This window comes from Vulpes lagopus, chromosome 5 (genome assembly GCF_018345385.1).
Source record: "Vulpes lagopus strain Blue_001 chromosome 5, ASM1834538v1, whole genome shotgun sequence".
NCBI lineage: Eukaryota > Metazoa > Chordata > Mammalia > Carnivora > Canidae > Vulpes > Vulpes lagopus.
In genome coordinates, this window is record NC_054828.1 from 9258665 (window position 1) to 9279848 (window position 21184).

A 21184-nucleotide genomic window follows, 5' to 3' on the forward strand; every position below is an offset into this window, starting at 1 on the left:
CTCTCCTCTACGCCTATTTTTCTCTCAATACCAAATTATTTGAAGTTCCGTATATATACCAATATACCCCTGGATTTCACAACTCCATGCTTTTACTCATGCTATTCTTTCTGGAACACCCTTCCATCTCTCACACCTGGCAAATCCCTATTCGGCCACCACAACCCAGTTGAAGCTCTACTTTCTCTCTATAAAGCTTTCCCCTACCCTTCCTTAGTTCACCCCAGGTAGAGTTCATCCCTCTCTCTTCTGCTCTGGGCAACCTCAGCAATTCTGACCTAGCCTAGACTGCCTTGTACAGTTGTATAAGCTGCATACTGCACAACCTTAGAGGCCCCATTTACGAGATAGTCTTCTAGCCCTAGTGTGTAATTATCTGTTTACCCTCCTACCTCTTCCATTGGGCTGTAAGCTCCCGGGAGCAGGGCCTGTGTCTGCATCAGTATTCTCAGAACCCAGCGGGTCCTAGCCCAGAACAAAGGCTCGGCCAGCATTTGTTGAATGACATGCTAAGTCATGAGGAAAGAATGGAAGACTTGAGAGGGAAGGATGAAAAGATGGCAACAAGGAGAACAGGGGTCCTATCCAGATTTTGATTCATTCCAGAGGTGATGCTAAGGTGGTTGTTAATGAGGGTAATTATTGCAGATCTGCATCATGAGCTCTGTGTGGCTTGATTTCCGATCAATAATTAATGCCTACCCCATCCTCCCCCCCACACACAAAACTAGGTCACCCTCCTCCTGAGAAAGCAGTGGGGCTCCCTTGCAGGCTGCTGCCTCTGGTTGAGAGCAGGCCAGGGTGAGTGAGGGCTCAGTACCCCACCCCCCACCCCCAATGGGGTAGCCAAGGGTTGGGGGGAAGGAAGCAAAGAAACAGACCAAGCAAGCACCCTTGCCATGCATCCAAATCCACCCAAATGTGACATTAGCCAGTTGCAGGCCTTTCTGGTGCGCCATCATCCATTCGGCATCACAGCCCCTCAAGGGCTTGCAGTCTAGCAGCAGGGGGACAGGGGACCACAGTGCTGGGAAACACAACCAAGCCTGGGGAGTGGTGGCAGCTCTGGGCCCCTTCCTGGAGGGACTGACTTGACCTGGATCCTGAAGGATGATGGGGGCTTGTGGCAGAGGCACAGGGGGATGACCATTCAGAAAGGGCACGGGGGGCACGCGGGGGGTGGGGGGTGGTGGCTGCAAATCGGAGTCAGGGCTTGTGGGGCTTCAATGCTAGGTACCTGGTCAGGGAGGCCCAGGGGCAGATTCTGAGCAGGCCGAGCCCCGGACGGGGCTGTCCTAGGGGACAGGGACAGAGGCAGGATGCCAGCACTGGCGGCCAGCAGCCACATTTGAAGAGGCTGGGTGGGAGGAGGCAGGTGGCTCTGCACAATCCCAGCCCGGCTGCTCTGTGGCTGCTCCCCTGAGCCCAGCCTTTGTTGCTCAATTAATTACATTTCCCTTGTTCTCCAGGATATTGAAATTCTGAAAGGCTCCTCGAAACCTGCTCAGCTGGCTTCCCTGAATGGCAGCCTGTTCCCCCCACCCCTCCTCCCATCTGCAGAGCCAGGCCCCAGCTCACTCCACAGCCCTCCCTGGGGCCCGGGGAGTCCCAGGGCCACTGAGCCAAGGCATAATTAGCTAATTAGGGACTCAAAACCAATCCATCGTTTCCATGCCAGGGAAAAGGGGCCACAGGATTAGGGAGTCAGGGAGGACCCTGTAAGACCCCAGCTAATCCTCCTTTTATGCCTGCAGTCAAGTAATTAGCTAAGGCAAGTTGGCCAGTTCCTCTCTGCCCTCAGCTCCCCTTGGCACCGGGCATAGGAGGTGGAGGCAGAGAGGTGAGGGAGGAGAAATGGAGATAGAGGTCAGAGTTGGAGAGAAAGAGAGACCAAGAGAGACATCTGCCTCAGACCATCCTTCCTACTCATGTCCCTCTGTACCTATCCCCAGCCTGGCCCTCCTCTGACAGGAAGTCTTCTCTGATTTCCACCCCCAGTTAGCCAAGAAGCCTTCCTGCCTCTACTTTCCCCAGGATCTCATTCCCCATCTCTCGGGATGAGCTTATCTGGTTCTGCCTTTGTAGTGTGATTTTTGGGCCTTCAGCCTGGGGCAGAGGCCAAGGATATGCTCCAGGCAACCCAACGAGTGTGGCTGAAGGCCGTGCTTCCCAAGCCAAGAAGGGAAAGAGGACCCCAGAGTCTCCAGGACATCTAGTACAGTCTCTACTTTGGTGAGTGTCCGGAGCAACAACACAGGGCAGGAAATGTGGGTGCCAGTCCTGGCTGGGCGGCCTTGAGACAGAGCCTGCCCTCTCTGGGTCCCAGCAGCCTCACGTACAGAAGACAAGGGTTCCTGTCCAGCCAGCCTCTCAAGAAAAACACAGGGTCAGGATACCTCAGAGGGGTATCTGCCCAAAGGCAGAAGCTTCCAGCAGTCCATCTACCCCCATGGGGAAAATACAAACTCATCCCACCCGCCAGCCCCTACAGCCCCTACTCAACCCAGCCTATCCCCCCAGCTACACCTCCCTCCATCCACTGTGCCACACCTGCACCTGCTCTCCAGCCAGGCTGGCACATGCCCCCCACAGCCCTACTCTTCACCTTCACACACATTCTGCCCCCACCTACATGGCCCTACCCCACCTCTGCCACACGGGTTCCTGTTCCTATTGGGCAGTAGTGCCGGGTCCACTCCCCAGGGCGGCAGGGCTCCATGCCAGTGGGACACAGCCAGGCCGCTCCCCTGCCAGCCCTGGAAAGCCCTCACACACTCACAAAGCCATCTCTCCTCCTCTCTTAGCCCTCAGCCAGTCTCTTCTGGTCCCCGGGCTGGGCTGGTACCCCTACAATGAGCTGCCCCCACCCTGCCCTCCCTCCATCACAGCACTTCTTGTGCTTTTGGCCCTCATCGGTTCATGGCTCTACCTTGGCCTCCCAAATTGACAGTGTCCTGAACGTGAGGCCCCTGAGGAGGGTTCTGCATCCTCCAATCCAGCCCAGGGCCTGGCACAGAGTGCCTTCCCCCACTCCCTGCAAAGATGGCCATGAAGAAGTGATGGATAGATGGATGGATGGATGGATGGAGCCATTCAACTAATATTTAGTGAAGACCTACTATGTGCCAGGCACTGTTCTAGGCTCAAGGGTGCATCAGTTAAAACAATGAATAAACAGACCAAGCCCCCTGCCTTCAGAAGGTGGACATTCCACATAGGGGTAGGGGGAGAGAGAAAACCATAAACATAATAAATAAGTTCATTTCCTCATTTGTTGGGTGGCAGGTGTTATAAAAACAGCAGGTGGAGGGGGAGAGGATGGGGAGGCCAGGCCAGGCCAGGGATAGGGTATATATAAACTGGCAAGACGATACAGGGCACAGACCCACAGGAGGTGAGGGCATCAGCGGCGCAAGCATCTGGGGAAGAGCTCTCCAGGCCGGTGGAGCAGCCCCAGCAAAGGCCCAGGGGCAGGGATGAGGCAGGCACTCAGGGAACAGCCAGGAGGCCAGTGTGGCTGGAGGGAAGTGAGCAAGGGGGCGTGGAAACAGGGCTGCCCTGCAGGTGTGAGAACTCTGGCCTCTGTTCCACTGAGTGTCATGGGCGAAGGGAGACGTGGTCTGAGGAGGGTCTGAGAGATCACCCCAGCTGTGGGGGCAGAAGGGACTCTGCTGGGCCAGGGTAGAAGGACACCTATAGGCAGACAGCCTGCGGGACAGCATACAGTCACCTGGCTGTGACCCTCATGCACACACATCTCGGGATGGGGGGCCAGGACTGTGGACTCCAAGGCCAGGGTGACAGCGGCCATATGGTGGCTGCCTCCTGGGCACAGTCCTGCCCTCCCCTGGGACAGAAATGGGGAGCGCTGAGGGGCACCCAAGAGAGATGTGGCCCGGCTCGTGCCCTCCACACATCCTCTCTGCCAGATGCCAGGCTTCCTGTGTAACTCTCAGGGGGACTGAGTCTCCGGTCCATCTGTCCCTCTCTGTCCTGCCTCGCCCCTCCCAGCCATCGCTCACCTGCCATTACGATAATCCACATCTGGCAGGGTCCAGATGACAGTGACAGTGGAGGCTGGGGACGTGGCTAAATTCTAGAGCTTTCTGAAGGTCAAAGCGATTAGTGATGGGAGATGGGGGGTGGGGGAATAGAGCAGTCAGAGCATCTCCAAGGTCTGGGGCCTGAGGCCAGAGCCACAGAGCAGCCATCACAGGGACACGGGACTGTGTTTGGACACGTGGAGTTGGGAGTGCCTGGTGTACATGGATGTGAAGTCATTTCATAAGCTCGGTGGGGTCTGGGATTCAGGGGAGAGGAGTGTGGCCTGGGACTATCAGGCGGGTGGCATAGCTGGAAGGAGACAGGTGGCAGGGGGGCAAATGGATGGAGCCACTCAACCTTTTCACCCCTCTTCCCCGGCACTCCTAGCCCAGACCCCCTGCTGCAGGAGGCCCTTGGTGACTGTGGGGGGCGGCTGAAGGGGTAGGAAGGGGGGCGCACCTCCTGATGGGCATCTCCCCCGTAGGGCCGGGGTGCTCTGCAGACAGGAGCTGTCAGCCCAGATTAGCGCAGCCACTGTGCCAGGCCAGCTCAAGCGGAAAGAGCCGGACCCGCGCCAGCCTCTGCCGGGGGCGCAGCCCGCAGCCCGCAGCCAGCGGAAAGGATGCCGGGCAGAGGGCAAGAGGGCCCAGGCTGTGCCGGCCCAGGGGCTCCCCCTCTTCGGTCTGGCTGGGGCAGCGGAGGGTGCTGAGCAGCCGGGAGAGGCCGTCTGCTGTCCCTGCCGCTGCCAAGGCCAACTAATCAGGCGCACGGTGGGCGCCGGGGAGGCCCGGCCCGGCAGCATAAGGCCGTGCTGCCGCGGACACAGCTGCTGGCCCCAGCCCAGCAGGGAGGGGGCCTCAGTGCCACCCCCGAGCTGGAAACAAATGCTAGCCAAGGAGAGTGCACCCCTACACCCTCCATCCCGGGAGAGTGCTCAGGCCGCGGGGGGTGGTCCTAGCCCCTGTCCCAACCCACTGTGGCCCAAAGAATGCCCACTCATGCTTCAAATGCCCTGTTCCCCCTCCTCTGTTAAACCCCCTCAAAGTACACGGTAGTGACCCTTCCCCTCGGCCCCCTGCTGCCTCCATTAGAGCACCTGTCCCCATTGCCCGTAGATCCTGACTTGAGTATCTGCCCGCAGAGAAGGAGCTGTGGCCCCTTAGTGGATGCTACTTCGGATGGATGAATGAATGAATGAATGAATGAATGAATGAATGAATGAATGCATAGTGGCCCACTCCCTTGACCTGATATCCCACCCAGGAATCGCCCCCTCCTAATCTGTAGAGCAGACCTAGAGCTGGCTGGTGGGGGAGGGGGAGGATAGCTCTGGTCCTGCCCCCACCCGCAGGCATTTCTCTGTTTCTCCCTTCACACAGCGGCTTCCTCTTCCTGTTCCCAAGTCAGGTTCTGGCTAGCGCTAGCTGTTCAGGCCAGATGTTTGCCCACCCACCTCCAGCCCTTCTGCAGAGGCAGCAGCCCTGGGAAGTCGGGCCCCTCCACCCATCTTCCCTCCTCACCCTGCCCCCACTCTCCTCCCCTCCCTCCCTTCCCCTGGGGACTGCCAGTCCTTCCTCTGCAGGGTGCCTCGGGAGGCCCTGTGGGTGCCAAGGACGGAGAGCCCTGAAGTCCAAGGTATGGCCTGGACTCCTTCAGCTGTGCCCAAGGCCCAAGTAAACACACACTTTAAGTGAAACTGCTAAGATTTTCCTGCAAACTCTGTTTCAGAGGGAGTCTCCAGCTTCCTGTCCAACAGATGCCCACAAGGCAGAAACCCAGAAGGAACCCTGGGGCCTTCTGCATCTGTCCTCAGCAGGCCGAACCACGAGCCAGCTACCCGCGAACCTGGGCAGAAAGGGCCAGAGCAGGCCTGAGGTGCGGGGTAAGGTGGCAGCCACGAGTCCAGAGTCCCTTAGCCTGACTGGCAACCGAAGACCAGATCATTCAAAGCCTTCTCATCCTGAAACCAGGGCTCTGAGGATCTCTGAAACCAAGAGTCTAGGATTCTGAGGCTTGATGAGGCTAAGAGTCTTCGTGACTTTCAGCAACGCTAATTCCAAGATCCCAAGAGTATAAGAAACCCATGCAATCAATGTATGGTGCGGGCACCTTGCAGGAGCAGGTGTTGTGCAGACATTTTGCTGCCCCCCCAGTCTAGCCAGGGAGGGCTGGGACTCCATTTTAGGGATGGGGAAACTGAGGCCTGAGAGGTGTGGAGGCACTGGTCTACCTGCTGTGGATGCTTCCGTGAGAGAAGCAGGGGTGGGGCTGGTCGTTGGGCACCTGTTCTATAGTTGGCATGCAGACAGACTCCTGTGGAGGGCACTACGTGCCATCCTCATTGTGCAGATGGGAAAGGGAAGCAAGAGAGGAACCTTTCCCAGGGCCCCTAAGCTGATTAATGCAGGGCCAAGCTTTGACTACTGGCAGCAATGCTCTGTACTAGCCACCATGCATCCCTGCCTCCTGCCGTGACAGGTCCTCATCAGGCCGCACAGCTCCGTGCTCTGACAATGAAAGGTGTTCAGGAAGGGTCCTTGAGGGCATCACTTCTGCTTTGACCCTGGATGTGAGCAGGGACTTCCTGAAGCCCTGCAGATGGAGTGGCTGCCTAGGGCACGTCCAAGTTACACGGAGAGGAAGGGGGTTGTGGAAAGGAGCAAAAAGTCCCGGGGTCGTGCAAACACAGGTTCAAACCCTGCCTCTGTCCCCAGCCAGCTGTGAGGACTTGGGCAGTTTACTCAACCTCTCTGTGCCTCAGTTTCTCCATCTGTAAAGTGGGCATCACAATGGTACCATCATCCTAGGGTTGTTATGAAACAAAACGAAGCAGCCACATAAAGCACTTGATGGAGTTCAGCCACTTATCTTCTTCGTAAATCCCCAGGAGATATGGAAAGTTCACCTCCCACCTGCCCCTGATGTGCAGTCCCCTCCCCAGCCAACACTTCCAGACGGCTCTTCCCCTCCACCTCTACACACACAGGTCCATCCCCAACCCTCTGTGTGCTTGGTGACTGTCCCCCAAATCAGCCTCTGCAAAGATGCCCTGATGCCCCAGCCCTCTGTCCTCAATGTTCCAGCACCTTCTTCACAATAGTAAACACCTACTGACCACTCTCTGCACACTGAGCTCTGTGCTAAGCTCTTGACACACATTATGGCATTTCATTCTCGCCAAACTGTATGGAAATTGGTATTATTAACCTGGTCTTACTGTTGGAGAAATGAGGGTGGGGAGAGGAGTGTGGATGCCCAAGGTCCCACACCCAGCAAGTGGAGGCCCCGGGACTAGAACCTAAGCCTGTCCGAGTAGAGCACAGCTTCAGTCGCTGGGACCTGATGGTCAGCTTCGCCTCCCTATTCGTGGGCCCTGACCTGGGAGCATGTCCTCCACCCTCTGCATCAGCCCCACCCCGGCCCAGTCCCAAGGCCCCTTTGCAGAGGGGGGTTACAGCCAAACCAGGGCCTGGGAGCTGGATGGGTCTCTCTGAGATGGTCAGTCAGGTACAGATGTGGGCCAGCAGCACAGACTCGGCTGGCTCAGGGCCTAGCTGGGCCTGCCCTGGTTTCTAGCTGGAGGAAAAAAAGGCACTTTTCATATTTCAATGGTATGGCCAATGGGCTTTGGGAGGCACTGCAACAGGCTTACAGGGTGTGTAGGCCTGGAGTTGAGTGGGGCCAGCTGGGATGCTTTTAGGGATGGTCCAGCCCCCTATCGCTGAGGCCCAGCAAGGGACAGTGACTTTGAAGGCCACAGCAAGGAGCCAGAACCCAGCCTCCTGACTCCCAATCTGGTGTTGCCTCCCTCCCTCCCCCTCCCTTCCTCCCTTCCCAACCTTCTCCATGCTCTGCTTCCCACTGCCCATCAGAGGTTGAGTGGCCAGGACAGAGACCTGTGGGGTAGGGTGGAGGTCTGCAAACAGCTCCATGACTCCCAGGTGCCCCGTCCACTCCGGACAAAGTCGAGAACCACACATCTAATCCAGTCCTCCTCTTGCTTTGTGCAAGTAGAGAAACTGAGGTCCAGAGACACCAAGGGACGTCCCAGGTCACACAGCAAGCTCCTGGCAGAGCCAACAACCAGAACTTGCATTCCCTGACAACCCAACTAAGTCTTCCTGGCTGATCGTGCTGTTCCTATACTTTTTCCAATCATGGGGAGCTACCCGCGCTCCCCCGTTTTACAATTAATAACCCATAATTTCACAATTCCCAGCTCTCCAGCCTGCCATCTAGTGGCAACATTGAAAGCCACAGGCTATTGTTGAAAAGCATGAGTCCAGGGGCAGAGGAAACTAAAGACCAACCGGAGGACTTGGAATGTTTCAAGGAAACATCTAGAAAACAAAGGGAGCAACCAACCAAATCTCTCTAGAAGCATTTCTAGGAACTTGTGCATCTCCCCTACATCCCACCCATTCCCTGGCAACTCTGGGCAGAGGACTTGGCACCGGGGAGCAAAGCTGCCCCTCCGGTAAGGGAGGCGATGGACCGACCAACCTGCTCTAACCAGGGGCTCCTGGTAACTAAATTCCTCATGAATATGAATTGATCTTGAGGTCTCTCTCCAAGGCGAGGGCGCAGGGTGGTTTCTGAGTTGGGGGAGGGGACACACTGGGTATATTTTGGCTCCCAGGGGGTGTCTGTGCTCCCAACACTCCCCCAGGCCAAGTTCTTCCTGTCAGCTGAGAGGTGCAGGCAGCTCCAAGCAGGAGGCTATTCCCAACCCTGGCTGCCTGGGCCTCCCAGGCGGGAGGCCCCTGAGGAAGGACCCCAACCCTTCTCTGGGCACTCTGGGCCATGCAGCCTCCCAAATTGGAGCCTTCGGGAACGCAGGGCCCATCGATACCCTTCTCCAGGGAACTGGGCAGGCTGGTGCTGGGGACCTGGAAGTGACCTCCACAGCCAGGAGCTGCCTAATGAGCTCCTCACTCAGTGCTGCGGGAGAGGGAGGAAGGGGGACCAGGGGAGACACGGGTGCCACGCATCCCACACGTGCACACATGCCCTCATGTGCACACACATGTACACACACGTGGTCTCCTGTGGTCACAGGGACCCTCATACCCACAGGCACCCCACACATCGATGTACAGAACCCCCCCATAGAGAGAGACCCACATCCTGTCCCCCCACCCCACCCCTAGGATCATGTACAAACGCCTGTGTGTGACCCCCAGCAGGTGCACACATGCGTCTGGGAAGGGGAACCGGCCTGTGGGCTCTGTGGCCAGTGGGGTGACAGTGACCATATGGTGGCTGCCTCCTGAGAGCCACCTCTGCTTGCCCTGGGACGGCAGTGGGGACAGCTGGAGACATGTGGCCCTGCCCGTGCCCTCCCCCTGAGGTTGCTCCTGCCAGATGCTGGGCTTCCTCCATAACTCCCCAAGGTGAAGCCTGGGTCTTCCATGTATCCACTCTCTCTGTCCCGCCCCGCCTGGTCCCAGCCACCACCACTCACCCACAGCCCTGAGCCCAGCTCATCCCCACCCATGCTCCGTGCTCCTGCCCGGCATTTCCAGAACACTCTCTTGCCCGGTTAATCCCCGGACCACACTGGGTCTCAGTTCAGACAGCGTGTTTGACCACCAGCCCCCCTCCCTCCCCACCTCGTGCCCCACGCGCTCCACGATCCCTGGGCGCCACTCTTTCTGAGCGCGGACAGTACTGTGGCCCTATCAGGGGACAGCTGCTCGATGCACTAGCCCAGCATGTCCACTTAACACGTATTCATCGAGCGACTTTCACGCACCAGGCATAGCAGTGGGCGCTCTGTGAAGGAAGCCCACTGTGTGACCAGTTTCCCAGTAAAGGTTGGTGGGGCATGAGGGAGGGGAACACACACCATGGCAGGTGTGCTGGGTAGACACCTGGGCTCCAGGTCGCCTGCTGTGTGACCTTGGACAGGTCATGGCCCTCCCTGGGCCTCACGTCTTCATCCGTTCAATGGGATGGTTTTGAACTAGGTGGACTTGAAGGAGCCGTGTAGGATTGGTGGGGGTGGGAAGGATAGACAGAAGCTGGCACCTCCCACCCTGCCCCCAAGGGAGTCTCCCCAGAGCAGTGGGAGGGGACCAAGGTGGTAGTGCTCAACTGCTCCTCCCCACTGCCCCCACCGCTTTGCTTCTCATCACTCACCCCACCCCCCGACCCCCCAGCCTCCCAATGCTTCCCTCAGGACCTTCAGGATAGCGCTCAGGGCCCCTCGGGGCAGGGGGGGGGGCCATGTTCCCATCATGTCAACATTCTGGTGTGGGAGGTGACCTTTTCTGTGTGGCCTTGAGACCCCTGTGCCCCCAGGACCCCCTCCGCCCTTTGCCCGGCCTGCCCATCTCAGAATGAAGCCACAGTCTGGCCACCCACCTGGTCCTCTCACTCCACAAATACCCTGCAGCATGGCCTCCGGTCCCACCAGGCCTACCCGGATTCAGGCCAGCCCCACGGGGCACTCACAGGGGATGGGCTGTGGGGAGGCTGGTTGGGTGAAAGGACCAGTGACAAAGCCCCAAAGCCCCAGGGCTAAGAATTGGGGGAGTGAGGACCACTCTGACTGTGGAGGAGGAAGACGAGCCAGGGGACCTCCCCTCTTCTGCAGACAGGGAAACTGAGGCTCTGGCAAGGAAGAGAAGCAAGGGTTCCGATAGAGCCAGGGAAAGAGCTGGGCTCAGGACAGATGGAACTCCACACAGAGCCCTGTCCTGCCACTGAATTGCTGTGTGACATCCTGCCAACCGCGTCACCTCTCTGAGCTTCACACAGGTCGTCGAGAGGGTTAAGTCAGCCGTCAGTATGTCCAACGCCACACACGAGATGGGCAGGTGCTCATCAAAGTTCCTGTCCCTCCCAAACAGGGCTGAAACCCCTGCAGGCAGCGCTCCTTCCTCCTCTCCCTCCTCACCCCATCCTATTCCTAACTCGGTGCTAGAAGGACACTGCCCAGGAGTCAGGAGGCCTCTCCAGCAAGTTACTTCCCATTTCCAAGTCTCGGTTTTTTCACCTTGGTTATCCATGAGAACAGCCCACCTCCCTCGTGGAGGGATTATATGGCTCATGAGAAATCATGGGGATGGAAAAGCTTTGAAAGCTATGAATCTGGGGCACCTGGGTGGCTCCGCGGTTGAGTGTCTGCCTTTGGCTCAGGGCGTGATCCCAGGGTCCTGAGATCGAGTCCCGCATAAGGCTCCCCTGCAGGGAGGCTGCTTCTCCCTCTGCCTGTGTCTGCCTCTCTCTCTTTGTCTCTCATGAATAAATAAAAAAAACTTTAAAAAGAAACTATGAATCTGGGCAGATGTCAGAGCTTGTTGTTATAACCTTTCAACACTAGGCATGTGGACAGACAGACGGATGGGTGGGTCCTTATGTGGGTGGGTGGGCGCATGGTCTGGTTATGGAGCTTGAGTTCTAAATCAGCACCCCTGAGGGGCCTGGGGATCCCCTCCCCAGTGAAACCGGCATGAGGCTCTCCCTCAAACTAAGCAGTCTCTTTTCACACGTGTGTCCCCCTTGCCAGCCACCCCCACGAGGAGCTGTGTCCCTGAAAAGCCAGACTCGCCAGAATGCTGCCATTCAAGTTCTTTCGGGACTCAGAGGTGCCAGGACCACCCTCCAGCATCTTCAGGCCCACATTCAGGCCTGTGAGCCTGGTGGGAGCAGAACCCCCATCTGTCCGGTCATGGGGGGATCACCATGCCCAGCACAGGCCCTAGAAGGTGCTGCTCAGTCTAAGCAAAGGAGGGTCTGGTGGGGGACAACTCACTGGGCACACGGTTGATGGCTTTGAGGGGCCTCAGGACACGCACGGTGCGGATGGCCGACAGGTTGATGTTCTGAAGGTCCAGGGAGTACTCGACCATCCTGCAGAGAAAGGGCAGAGAGTGAGGGACAGGGCAGGAGGGACACTCAGGCCACAGACCAGGCCACGGCCACCTAGTCACCCATGCACACCCCTCCATGCCCCCGGCTGCCTGGAGGGGAGAAGTGAGCAGCAGGGTCAGAGTCCCGGCTGCGGCCCCATCAGCGGTGTGGCCTGGGCTGTCCCCACCTCCATAAGTGGAACTGGTGGCATCTGCCTCCCACCGTCCTGGGGATTCCAGTAGATGCAGTGAGGCGGCCAGAGGGAACACGGGAGCAGAGACCTTGGGTCTCCACTGAGTGCTCAGCACTGGGCCAGGTGGCTCTTGCCCTTGCTTCCAGCAGCCTCTGAACCAGGGAAGGCTAGTGGGGGGAACCAAGGAACGGGGGGGACCCCTGGGTGATCCCAGGGGGTGACCAGACGGCAAAACCACAGGTGCAGCTGCGTGCGTGAAGTCCTCGCTGTGGGCAGAGGGCTAGAGCCTCCAGGCCTTATGTCTCCTGGAGCCCCCAAGCCCCCAACAAGCCTGGCTGAGCTGGCCAGGTTTACAGGTGAGGGGAGAAGCTGGAGAGAAGTGACATCACATGTCCCAGGTCACCCAGCCAGGTTCACACCACACCAGTCTGGGTGTCACAGGCCACATCTCCAGGAGTGTGACAGTCACACTGTATTTTCCTTGCAGGGAAAATGCACGCTGTCCTCACTGTCCTCCGCATGCTCCCTGCAGGCATCCAGGCTCCGGCCCCACGGGCTCCTGGCACTTGCCACGCCAGGCCTCTGCGCCCGCTGCCCCTGCTGCCCGTATGCTACCTCTCATCTCCGTCCACTGAAACCTCACTCAGGTTTTAGGATCCGGGCAGATGCCCCTAGAGTCCTGGAAGCTTTTCCACACCAGAGACCACGATGAACAGGCCAGTCTAGGTAATCCAGACACAAGAATGACCCAGAGCTGCCCCCAGTGCTCAGGAGTGCCCACTTGAGCCAGGGAAAGACCCAGAGGCAAAGATAACACTAGAGCCCTCACCACTGCCTGAGTTCTCTCCTCTCATCAAACCGTCCACTCTCCCTCTCCACATTCAACCAGCCCTGAAACTCCTTGGAGGTGGTTTGCCTCCTCCAGGAAGTCTTCCCAGGTCTCCACTGGAAGCAGATCTCTGGGGTCCCCTCTGTGCTTTCTTGGCTTCCCACCAGATCCTCCCTGCTCAGTTGCTACCTCTCCCTGCCTTCCCCTCCCTGAAAGACAGGCCCCCCAGGGCCTAAAGCCTCAGCCTGACCCCGGGAGCTGCTCACCAGACCCTTCCTCCTCGCTTCCCCCACCCTCCACCCCAGGGCTCCAGCACCACTGCCAGTTCCACCTGTCACTAGCATCAGCAGGGAAACGAAGGCTTTTCCTACACACCATGCAAACCTGTCCAAGTGTTGTGAAGCCACCGCCTCCTCCCGCTGCTTGAAGAATAATTGAGTGAAAGCTTCTTTGCCTGAAATGCCTCCATCCATCCCCCAGCTTTCTGGGGCACAGGCTCCGGTTCCCATGCTCTCTCTCTCAGTCACACACCTGCACACAGCCATCAGGGCACACACACACTCACTCCTTGGACACCCTCATCCACACACACTCCTACCAGAGCCCAAATTCAGAAGAGCGAGGGGGCATGACAAAAAAAGGGACAGAGATGGAGACCTGGGGGACCTGAGGAGGCAAGAGGAGGAGGAGGAGGGGTGGGAGGGGAGGAGGGGGAGGAAAGGAGGGGGAAGGAGGGAGGGGGAAGAAGCAGAAGTGGGAGGAGGAAGAGGGGGAGGAGGAGAAGAGAGCAGCCCAGGGTGGGGGCGGGGGCTGCAGGTGGAGGCCGGCCCAGGGCAGTGGGTGTGCAGAGGGCGGTGTGTGAAGGGACCAGGGAGCGGAGCTGTATGAGGATTCCGTGCGTGGGTGAGCCAACTGTCATTTTCATATTTTGTAGAAAGAGCTCTCCAGGCAGCCAGGGAGACGTGTGTGATGAAGGCATTGTGGGGGCGGCACACAGGCACACAAACAGGCGCTCACACTGGCTCGGGCATGCACGCTCTCTGGCGCGGGCACACACGCACCCCAGGCCTAGGGGAGCCACCCCAGCTCCAGCCAGCCCCTCCCGCGCCCGCCCTCCTCCTTCCGCCCTGCCTCCCTCCATCCTGCCAACAGGGGCAGTGCCGCACCCTGGGCACAGCTGGGCCCCAAGGCTGACTTTTGCTTTGCTGGGGGTGCTGGGGTGGAGGTTCCCAGCCTCTGCCAGACTGAACCCACTCAGATCCTTTGTTTCAGGAGCCCCGGGGCACACCTGCTGAGCTCTGGCAGGTGACAGCCCAGGATTTGTTCCCATCCCCACAAAGTCTCGCAATAAAAATAAATAGATGCTTTCCAGACGGATGGCTAGACAGAGAAAAGCACATGGGTTTTGAGGGCCTACTGCCTGCCAGGCAGTTCTCATGCCTTACCTATGTTAACCCATTTGAGCCCCCCATTACCTGGATCCCCCTGCACCCTTCCCCACACTCCCCTGGACCAGGGCTCCCCATTCTGGGCACCCTCAGACCCACCCTGCCCTGGCCCCTGGCCCTACTTCACACCACCTCACTGGCTCCATGTCCCCCCACGCAGAACCTGTGGGGGACTGGAGCCACTGGTCCTTAAGTGAAGCCGCCCACTGCAACCTTGCCCCGGGGTTGGCCAGGAGCAAGAATGAAAAATATCTACAGACAGGCCTTGTGGTGAGAAATCAGGCTCAAGGACGCCTGGGTGGCTCAGCAGTTGGGCACCTGCCTTTGGCTCAGGTCATGATCCCGGGATCCGGGATCAAGTCCCACACCACGGTCCCTGCGGGGAGCCTGCTTCTCCCTCTGCCTGTCTCTGCCTCTCTCTCTCTCTCTCTCTCTCTCTGTCTCTCATGAATAAATAAATAAATCTTTAAAAAAAAAAAGAAAAAGAAATCACGCTCAAGATTTCCCTTTGCGTTCCCCTAAGACAAGGAGACCCAGGGTGTAAGTGAATGTCACCGAGGCCCATGACTACCCAGAGTTAGGAAGCTTTAGGATCTGAGCACCACTCAGACCCCAACCAGTTCATGGGAGGCTGATCAGGCTCGTGCCCATCTCTGAGGTAAACTGAAGCAGCCAATGCCTGGCAAACTCAGAGATGCATTGACCCAGCCCTTGCCCTTCCCCCTGACCCGACCCTCCAGGTCTTCAGTGTGGGAACACACCTTCTGCAGTCTACTGCAAAAATGCCCCCAAGGGCAGCCCAGGTGGCTCAGCCACCTTCAGCCCAGGGCCTGATCCTGGAGACCCGAGATGGAGTCCCCGTGTCAAGCTCCCTGCTTCTCCCTCTGCCTGTGTCTCTGCCTCTCTCTCTCTCTCTCTCTCTCTCTCTCTCTGCATCTCTCATGAATAGATAAAATCTTTTTTTAAAATGCCCCCAAGACCTCATCAATTGCAGCCCTCATGGTGTCCACTCAAAAGCTCCCGTGAGAAATCTCTTGGAGAATTCCTTGGAAATTTCTTGGAGAAATTTCTTGGAAGCTCTGAGCTTCCTGGCAATCAAGTCAAAAGGGGAAAGGTGGGATGAGTTACTGAGTTCTTAGCAGCAAGAAAGATATTTCCAGAAGATCTATTTGCCTAAACGTTTCTCCCAGGTTCTAACCCTCTCTTCTATATTTCTACTTGGGGGTGTTATATTGCACCTCCATCTCCTGTCTGTGGGAACAAGACAGGGTGTAAATGAATTCAGTAATAAAGAACACATAGTAAGTGCACAGTGAAGAATCCAGTAGCTCTCATTCTTCTCTGAGGGGAAGAGGATAGAAAGGGGTACACTGGACAGGGATGGAGAGAGATGGGCAGATCACATAGCCAGGAGGGTGGAACTATGGGTTTAAATCTACCCCCTAGGAACCCCACTGTCCTAATGGTGACTCTGTGCACCAACTTGGCAGAGTCTGCTCACAGCTCCCTAGTCTGTCCTAGTTCAGTCACTGGTCACCACCATCCCTCTCTCCTGACAGCCACAGCAACCTCCTGACTATTCTCCTGTCTCCTGCTTCCTCCCCCCACACCCCTTTCTCAGTCAGCTAAAACTTCCTAAAATTCAAATCTAGCTATATCACTCCCTGACCTAAACCTTCCATGGCTCCCCACTGCCCTCAGAACAAAGTCTAGGCCCCTTGACCATGGTCTACAGGGCCCTCCAGTCTGGCCATCCCCTCCCCCAAGCCTTGCTCCTATTCCACATGTCTGAGACATCATCACCCCAGGCCTGTCAAGCTCCCCAAACACAACCTGTCTTGCCCCCTTCCCTATGCTCTCAGCCTTCCTTCAGGACCATCTCCTCCATGAAGCCCCTGCTCATCCCCTCTGTACACCACAGGCTGAATCCACCCCTCTTGCTCTGGCTGATTCCACACTCTGTTCACACCTGCCATGTAGTATGGGTTCCCCTCAAGTGGACCCTGAGCCAAGAACTCGGGAGGTGATCCCAGGGAGTGTGGTGAAGGAGGAGGGGAGATAGAGAAAAGCCAATGAGGGGCTATTCATGAGCTGTGAACAATGGGGACATAATGGGGACCCCCGAGAGACTGTGTGGAGTGAGCCTCAGAATGGGGCAAGAGAGGGGGCAGGGCTGGCCATGCACCCCCCCCCCACACACACACACACACCAGCCCCACACAGCACACAGTAGGCACTCAGGGATCCACTTAGCATGAATGAAACCTGTGACAGAAGAAGCTACCTCCTTCCTCCTCCTCCTACCCTGGATGACACCTGTGGGAGACCCTCTCACCACCCCCCGCCTGCTCCAAAAAAGAGAAGGTGAAGAGGGGGTCACTGTATGAGTGAATAACCACTGGGCTGACTTCCCTCCGGCCCCAAGTAAGACCTCGCTTACGGGAGTGAGAAATTAATTCCTAATTACACAGTTACTTTATCACCCAGCTTCAGTGCTAAAAGTCTAAAAAAAAGAAAAAGAAAAGAAAAATCAACAAAAACCCCCACTACCTCCTGCCAGCTCCCAAGTGCCTAATTAGGCAAGGAATTTTGCTTTAAAGCGAACACTTTCATCCTGACATCACCCCAGGAGGAGAGAGGCTGAACCCAGTTTGGGGGCATCCTTGAGGAGGGGGGCTCGGGTGCGGCCATGCCAGAGAGAGCTGAGAGAGCAGACACCTGCTCTTTGGGGCACAACCTGACCTGTTTCTGCTGAGGAGCCTCCTTCCCCACCCCCAGATCCCCCACCCCCACTCCTAAGAGAAGCCCAGAGACCCAGCCCGGCCAACCAGTGGACACCAGCCCCCAGCCCCCGTGACTAGTTCAGGACAGGCAGGGGACCCCGGATGGGCCAGCCCTCGAGCTCGGACCACAGGCAAGAGGGCTCTCCTTGGCTAAGCCACCACCTGGAAACCCTAAGGCGCTAAGGCCATCTTGCCTCCATGGTGGCCTAAGACATCTGCCAACTCAAACGAAGGCCGAGGCCAGAGCTGGAGAGAGGCAGGATCCTGACCATATGGTTTGAGCATTCCCTCTCTCCCAATCCCAGATCTGCCCTCCGCTTCTTCCAGTTCTGTGAGCCAATGCATTCCCTTTGGGGGCTTGGGCCCCATTTGCCTTGGGTTTCTCTCACGGACAACCCAGAGTCCTGGATGATTCACAAGAGCTTTCTGAGTGCTCACTCTGTGCCAAGCGCTTTGCACACCTTCCCATGGTGGGGTGATGGCCCTCGCTGCAAATTTGGAAGCTGAGGCTCAGAAAGAGCCCAGACCACAGAGGGGGGCTCCAGGAGCTCTGCACAGCCCACCCCACCTCATCAGGCATCGTGCCAGTCGCCTTCTGGCTCCCAAGCACCCCCTCAGCTGCTCAGGCACCCGGTAAGCACAAACACATGGCGGTGCATAGAATAGGGCTGCACCCCTGGGGACAGTTTCACCCAGTGGTTAGAGCGTGGAGGCCAGATCCCAACCCCAGCTCTGCTGCTAGGGCACCGTGTGACCCTGGGCAAGTCACTGAACTGACCTCCCCAGAATATGGGGAGAATGAAATGTGTTCCTATATGGAATCAGGGCTTAGAACCGGGCCTGACCCCCAAGCGCCTGGGTGGCTCAGTCGGCTAAGCATCTTGCTCTTGATTTTAGCTCAAGTCATAATCTCAGGGTTGTAAGATCAAGCCCTGAGCCCCGAGTCAGGCTCGGCACTCAGCCAAGGAGTCTATTTGAGGTTTTGTCCATCCCCACTGCATCTCCCACTGCTTACACGCATTCTCTCTCTTGCTCGCTCTCTCTAATAAATAAATAAATCTTTAAAAAATAAATAAAAGAACAGAGCCTGGCCCAAGTAGGAGCCAAAGAAGCGCCAGCAGTTCCTCTGGCACAGCCTCATTCCCAACCTCAGCTCACACTTGCCCACAAATCACACGTGCCTGCCTCAAGCCCTCCCTGAGTCCCATCTCGTGCCTGAGAAAGCCCAGGCAGGAAAGGCTTCTGGAACCTCTGATGTGACCCCAGCGCTGCCTGCCACGGGCCCTGCCCCCCAAGAACACCCGAACATCTCATGTTCCCATATGCCCCGTGCTTCTTCCAGACTGTCTGCCTTTGCAACTGCCGGCCCTTCTACCTGGCGTGCCTCTCTGTGCTTTCCAGATCCTACTCCGGAACTGAGCTCGCCTGCCTTGGGTCCCACTGTCCTCTACGAGGGCACCTATGGCTTGAGGTATGTTCTGTTGTGTCCTGGCTCCTCGGGGCAGGGGCTGGCTCAGAGTCCCAGCTGGGTCTCCAGAGTCCAGCCCAGGGTCTGGCTTAGAGGCGGGCTCTCCACACCAGCTTGTCAAACACAGAACTTGAAGGACACACGATCAAAAAAAAAAAAAAAACTTGTAGCTGACAAGAAGCAACATAAAATGACTGAGATATTATATCTTTCCAGGAAATACCCTTCCCAGATGATTTCTGTGTGTGGCTGATAAAAATAGGGTGTTTCCTCGATCTTTGCAAGGGGCCTACGGGGGCTTTCTTAAAATGTAATTTAAGATTTAGCTAATGGAAGGAAGCTGAGATGCTGGAAATGGCAGATCATCTGTCAGGAGGCAGCTCTGTGATGATTCAGGCTTGCTCTGGGGGATAACTAGACCACCAGCCTACACCGTTACCCCGACACTTAGCACATAGTAGGTGTTCAGTCCAGGGAGAGTGAGAGTGAGGAAATAATAGAAAGTGGGAATTAGAGAGCAGTAACATTAACCCCTGACCTTGGCCAGCACCTTCTGATTTATGGGTCACTTTTGCCCCTACATCCTCACACAAATCCTATGAAACCAGAAGAACAGGGTTCTTTTTTTTTTTTTTTTTTAGAACGGGGTTCTTAAGCCCAAAGAAACTGATGCTGTGAAACTAACTCTGGCCAAGTTCAGAATCAAGGAAAGATATGATGCCACAAAGTCCAAGGACCCCAAGCAGATGGGATACAGGGAAGCTCTGGGCACCGCAGCAGCAGGCAATCCCCGATCTCCTCTAGACAAGGCTCCACTCAGGTGACAATACTCCAGTGACTTTATCTCTGGGTAGGGTTGCCACACAAATACAGGATCCCCAGTGAAGTTTGAACTTCAGATAAACAATAATGCATCATTTTTAAGTATAGGTCCCAAATATGCCTCATGATGTCTGCTCTGTGAAATTTAGCATGGTCACACCAGAGTAGTCTGGGTACCACGACTGATGCGGATAAGCTCCCCTAAACCAGGATCGGTGGGTTCCAGTCCCGTGAAACCGAGAGAGGCATTCCTGATTCATACCTGGCTGGGGTCTGGCTTGTCAGCCTGTGGCCTGAGTCTCTCTGGTGACTTACCCCTCAGCCCTCATAGCTTGTAGCATCCTGTTTCCATGGAAACGAACCTGAGTGGTTACCATCCCTCTGATCCACTCTACTCCACAAGCAGATGAGAAAACCATCCACCCCAAGGTTCCCCCTGGAATCTTCCCAGGTCCACACCCACCCAGCGCCAGTTGAACTTAAAGAAAGTGGCCCCATGCCTGGGTGGCTCAGTTGGTTAAGTGTCTGCCTTTTTGGCTCAGGTCACGATCCTTGGGTCCTGGAACTGAGCCCCAAGCCGGGCTCCCTGATCAGTGGGGAGTCTGCTTCTCCCTCTGCCTCTGATGCTCCCCTCTGCTCGTGCTCTCATGCACTCTCTCTCTCAAATGAATAAATTAAAAATCTTACAAAAAAAAAAAAAAAAGATGGGAATCCCTGGGTGGCTCAGCAGTTTGGCGCCTGCCTTCGGCCCAGGGTGTGATCTTGGAGTCCTGGGATCGAGTCCCACGCGGGCTCCCTGCCTGGAGCCTGCTTCTCCCTCTGCCTGTCTCTCTCTCTCTCTCTCTCTCTCATGAATAAATAAAATATTTTTTAAAAATGAAGAAAGAAAGATTTCAAGAAAGAAAGAAAATGGCCCCAGATACCCCCTCCCCCAGTTCCACAGTGCCTGGGCAACAGATTCCAAACAAACATGTCACGGAGCCACCCCCTCCTTGCTGGCCCAGAGCCAAGCTCTAGGGACTCCGGGATGATGAGTCAGCCTCAGCCCTGCCCTCAGAGCACCCAGTGCTTGGAGCAGACAGACGTGTAGAGCCCAGGATAAATCAGGATATAAAGACGTGAAGACCAGGAGGGTGCCCTGGCTTGCTGACACCTGGAGTGCTTCCCTGACTCACAGATGATGCACATAGAGTCATGGCAGAGGGAGGCCAGCTCTAAAGGCTCTGGAAACAGCCACAGTGATGACACACTGACACCCATGACCGTAGCTCGGTCTGTGAGCAGGGACAAGCCTCTGCACAGCCTGCATGGGTTGGGTTTGACTTTAGACTTCTCAACACATCACACCAGTCAGCCCAGGCAGAGCTCTGGAGGCTCCAACTAGGCTTGTTAACGTGGTAGGGCCACAGCTTTGGCCAAGGGCAGACAAACTCAAGCGCTAGGAGAGGAATGTGGCACACTCTGAGAGTTGCCCACATAAGGTGCACTCCCTCTTCTTCCAATCCTGCCTGGCCCCAGGGAACAATTCTTGGTTGACTGGACCAAATTCAAGGATGTTTTTCTATTTTCCTAGCTTCCCCTGCAGCTAAAGATGGCCATAAGACCCAATTCTGGCCAAGTGTGCTAGCACAGAGGAAGGATCTAGATAAGAAAATGTCTTCCTGACCCAAGTGGACAGGCGTGAACGGCATAGCCTTGTTTTCCTTCATCCTTCCCTCTTTTGATGCAGACACGAGGCCA

The 21184-nt window shown here is 56.6% G+C and overlaps 1 protein-coding gene across 1 annotated transcript in view; it reads right to left on the minus strand.

Annotated features, from left to right (window-relative positions):
- CACNA1I (calcium voltage-gated channel subunit alpha1 I) overlaps positions 1–21184 on the minus strand; it is a 112563-nt gene that overhangs the window by 50245 nt on the left and 41134 nt on the right. The window contains exon 5 of the mRNA XM_041756926.1: positions 11804–11901. Coding sequence (XP_041612860.1) covers positions 11804–11901 — 98 coding nt within the window. The remainder of the gene's footprint in view (positions 1–11803; positions 11902–21184) is intronic.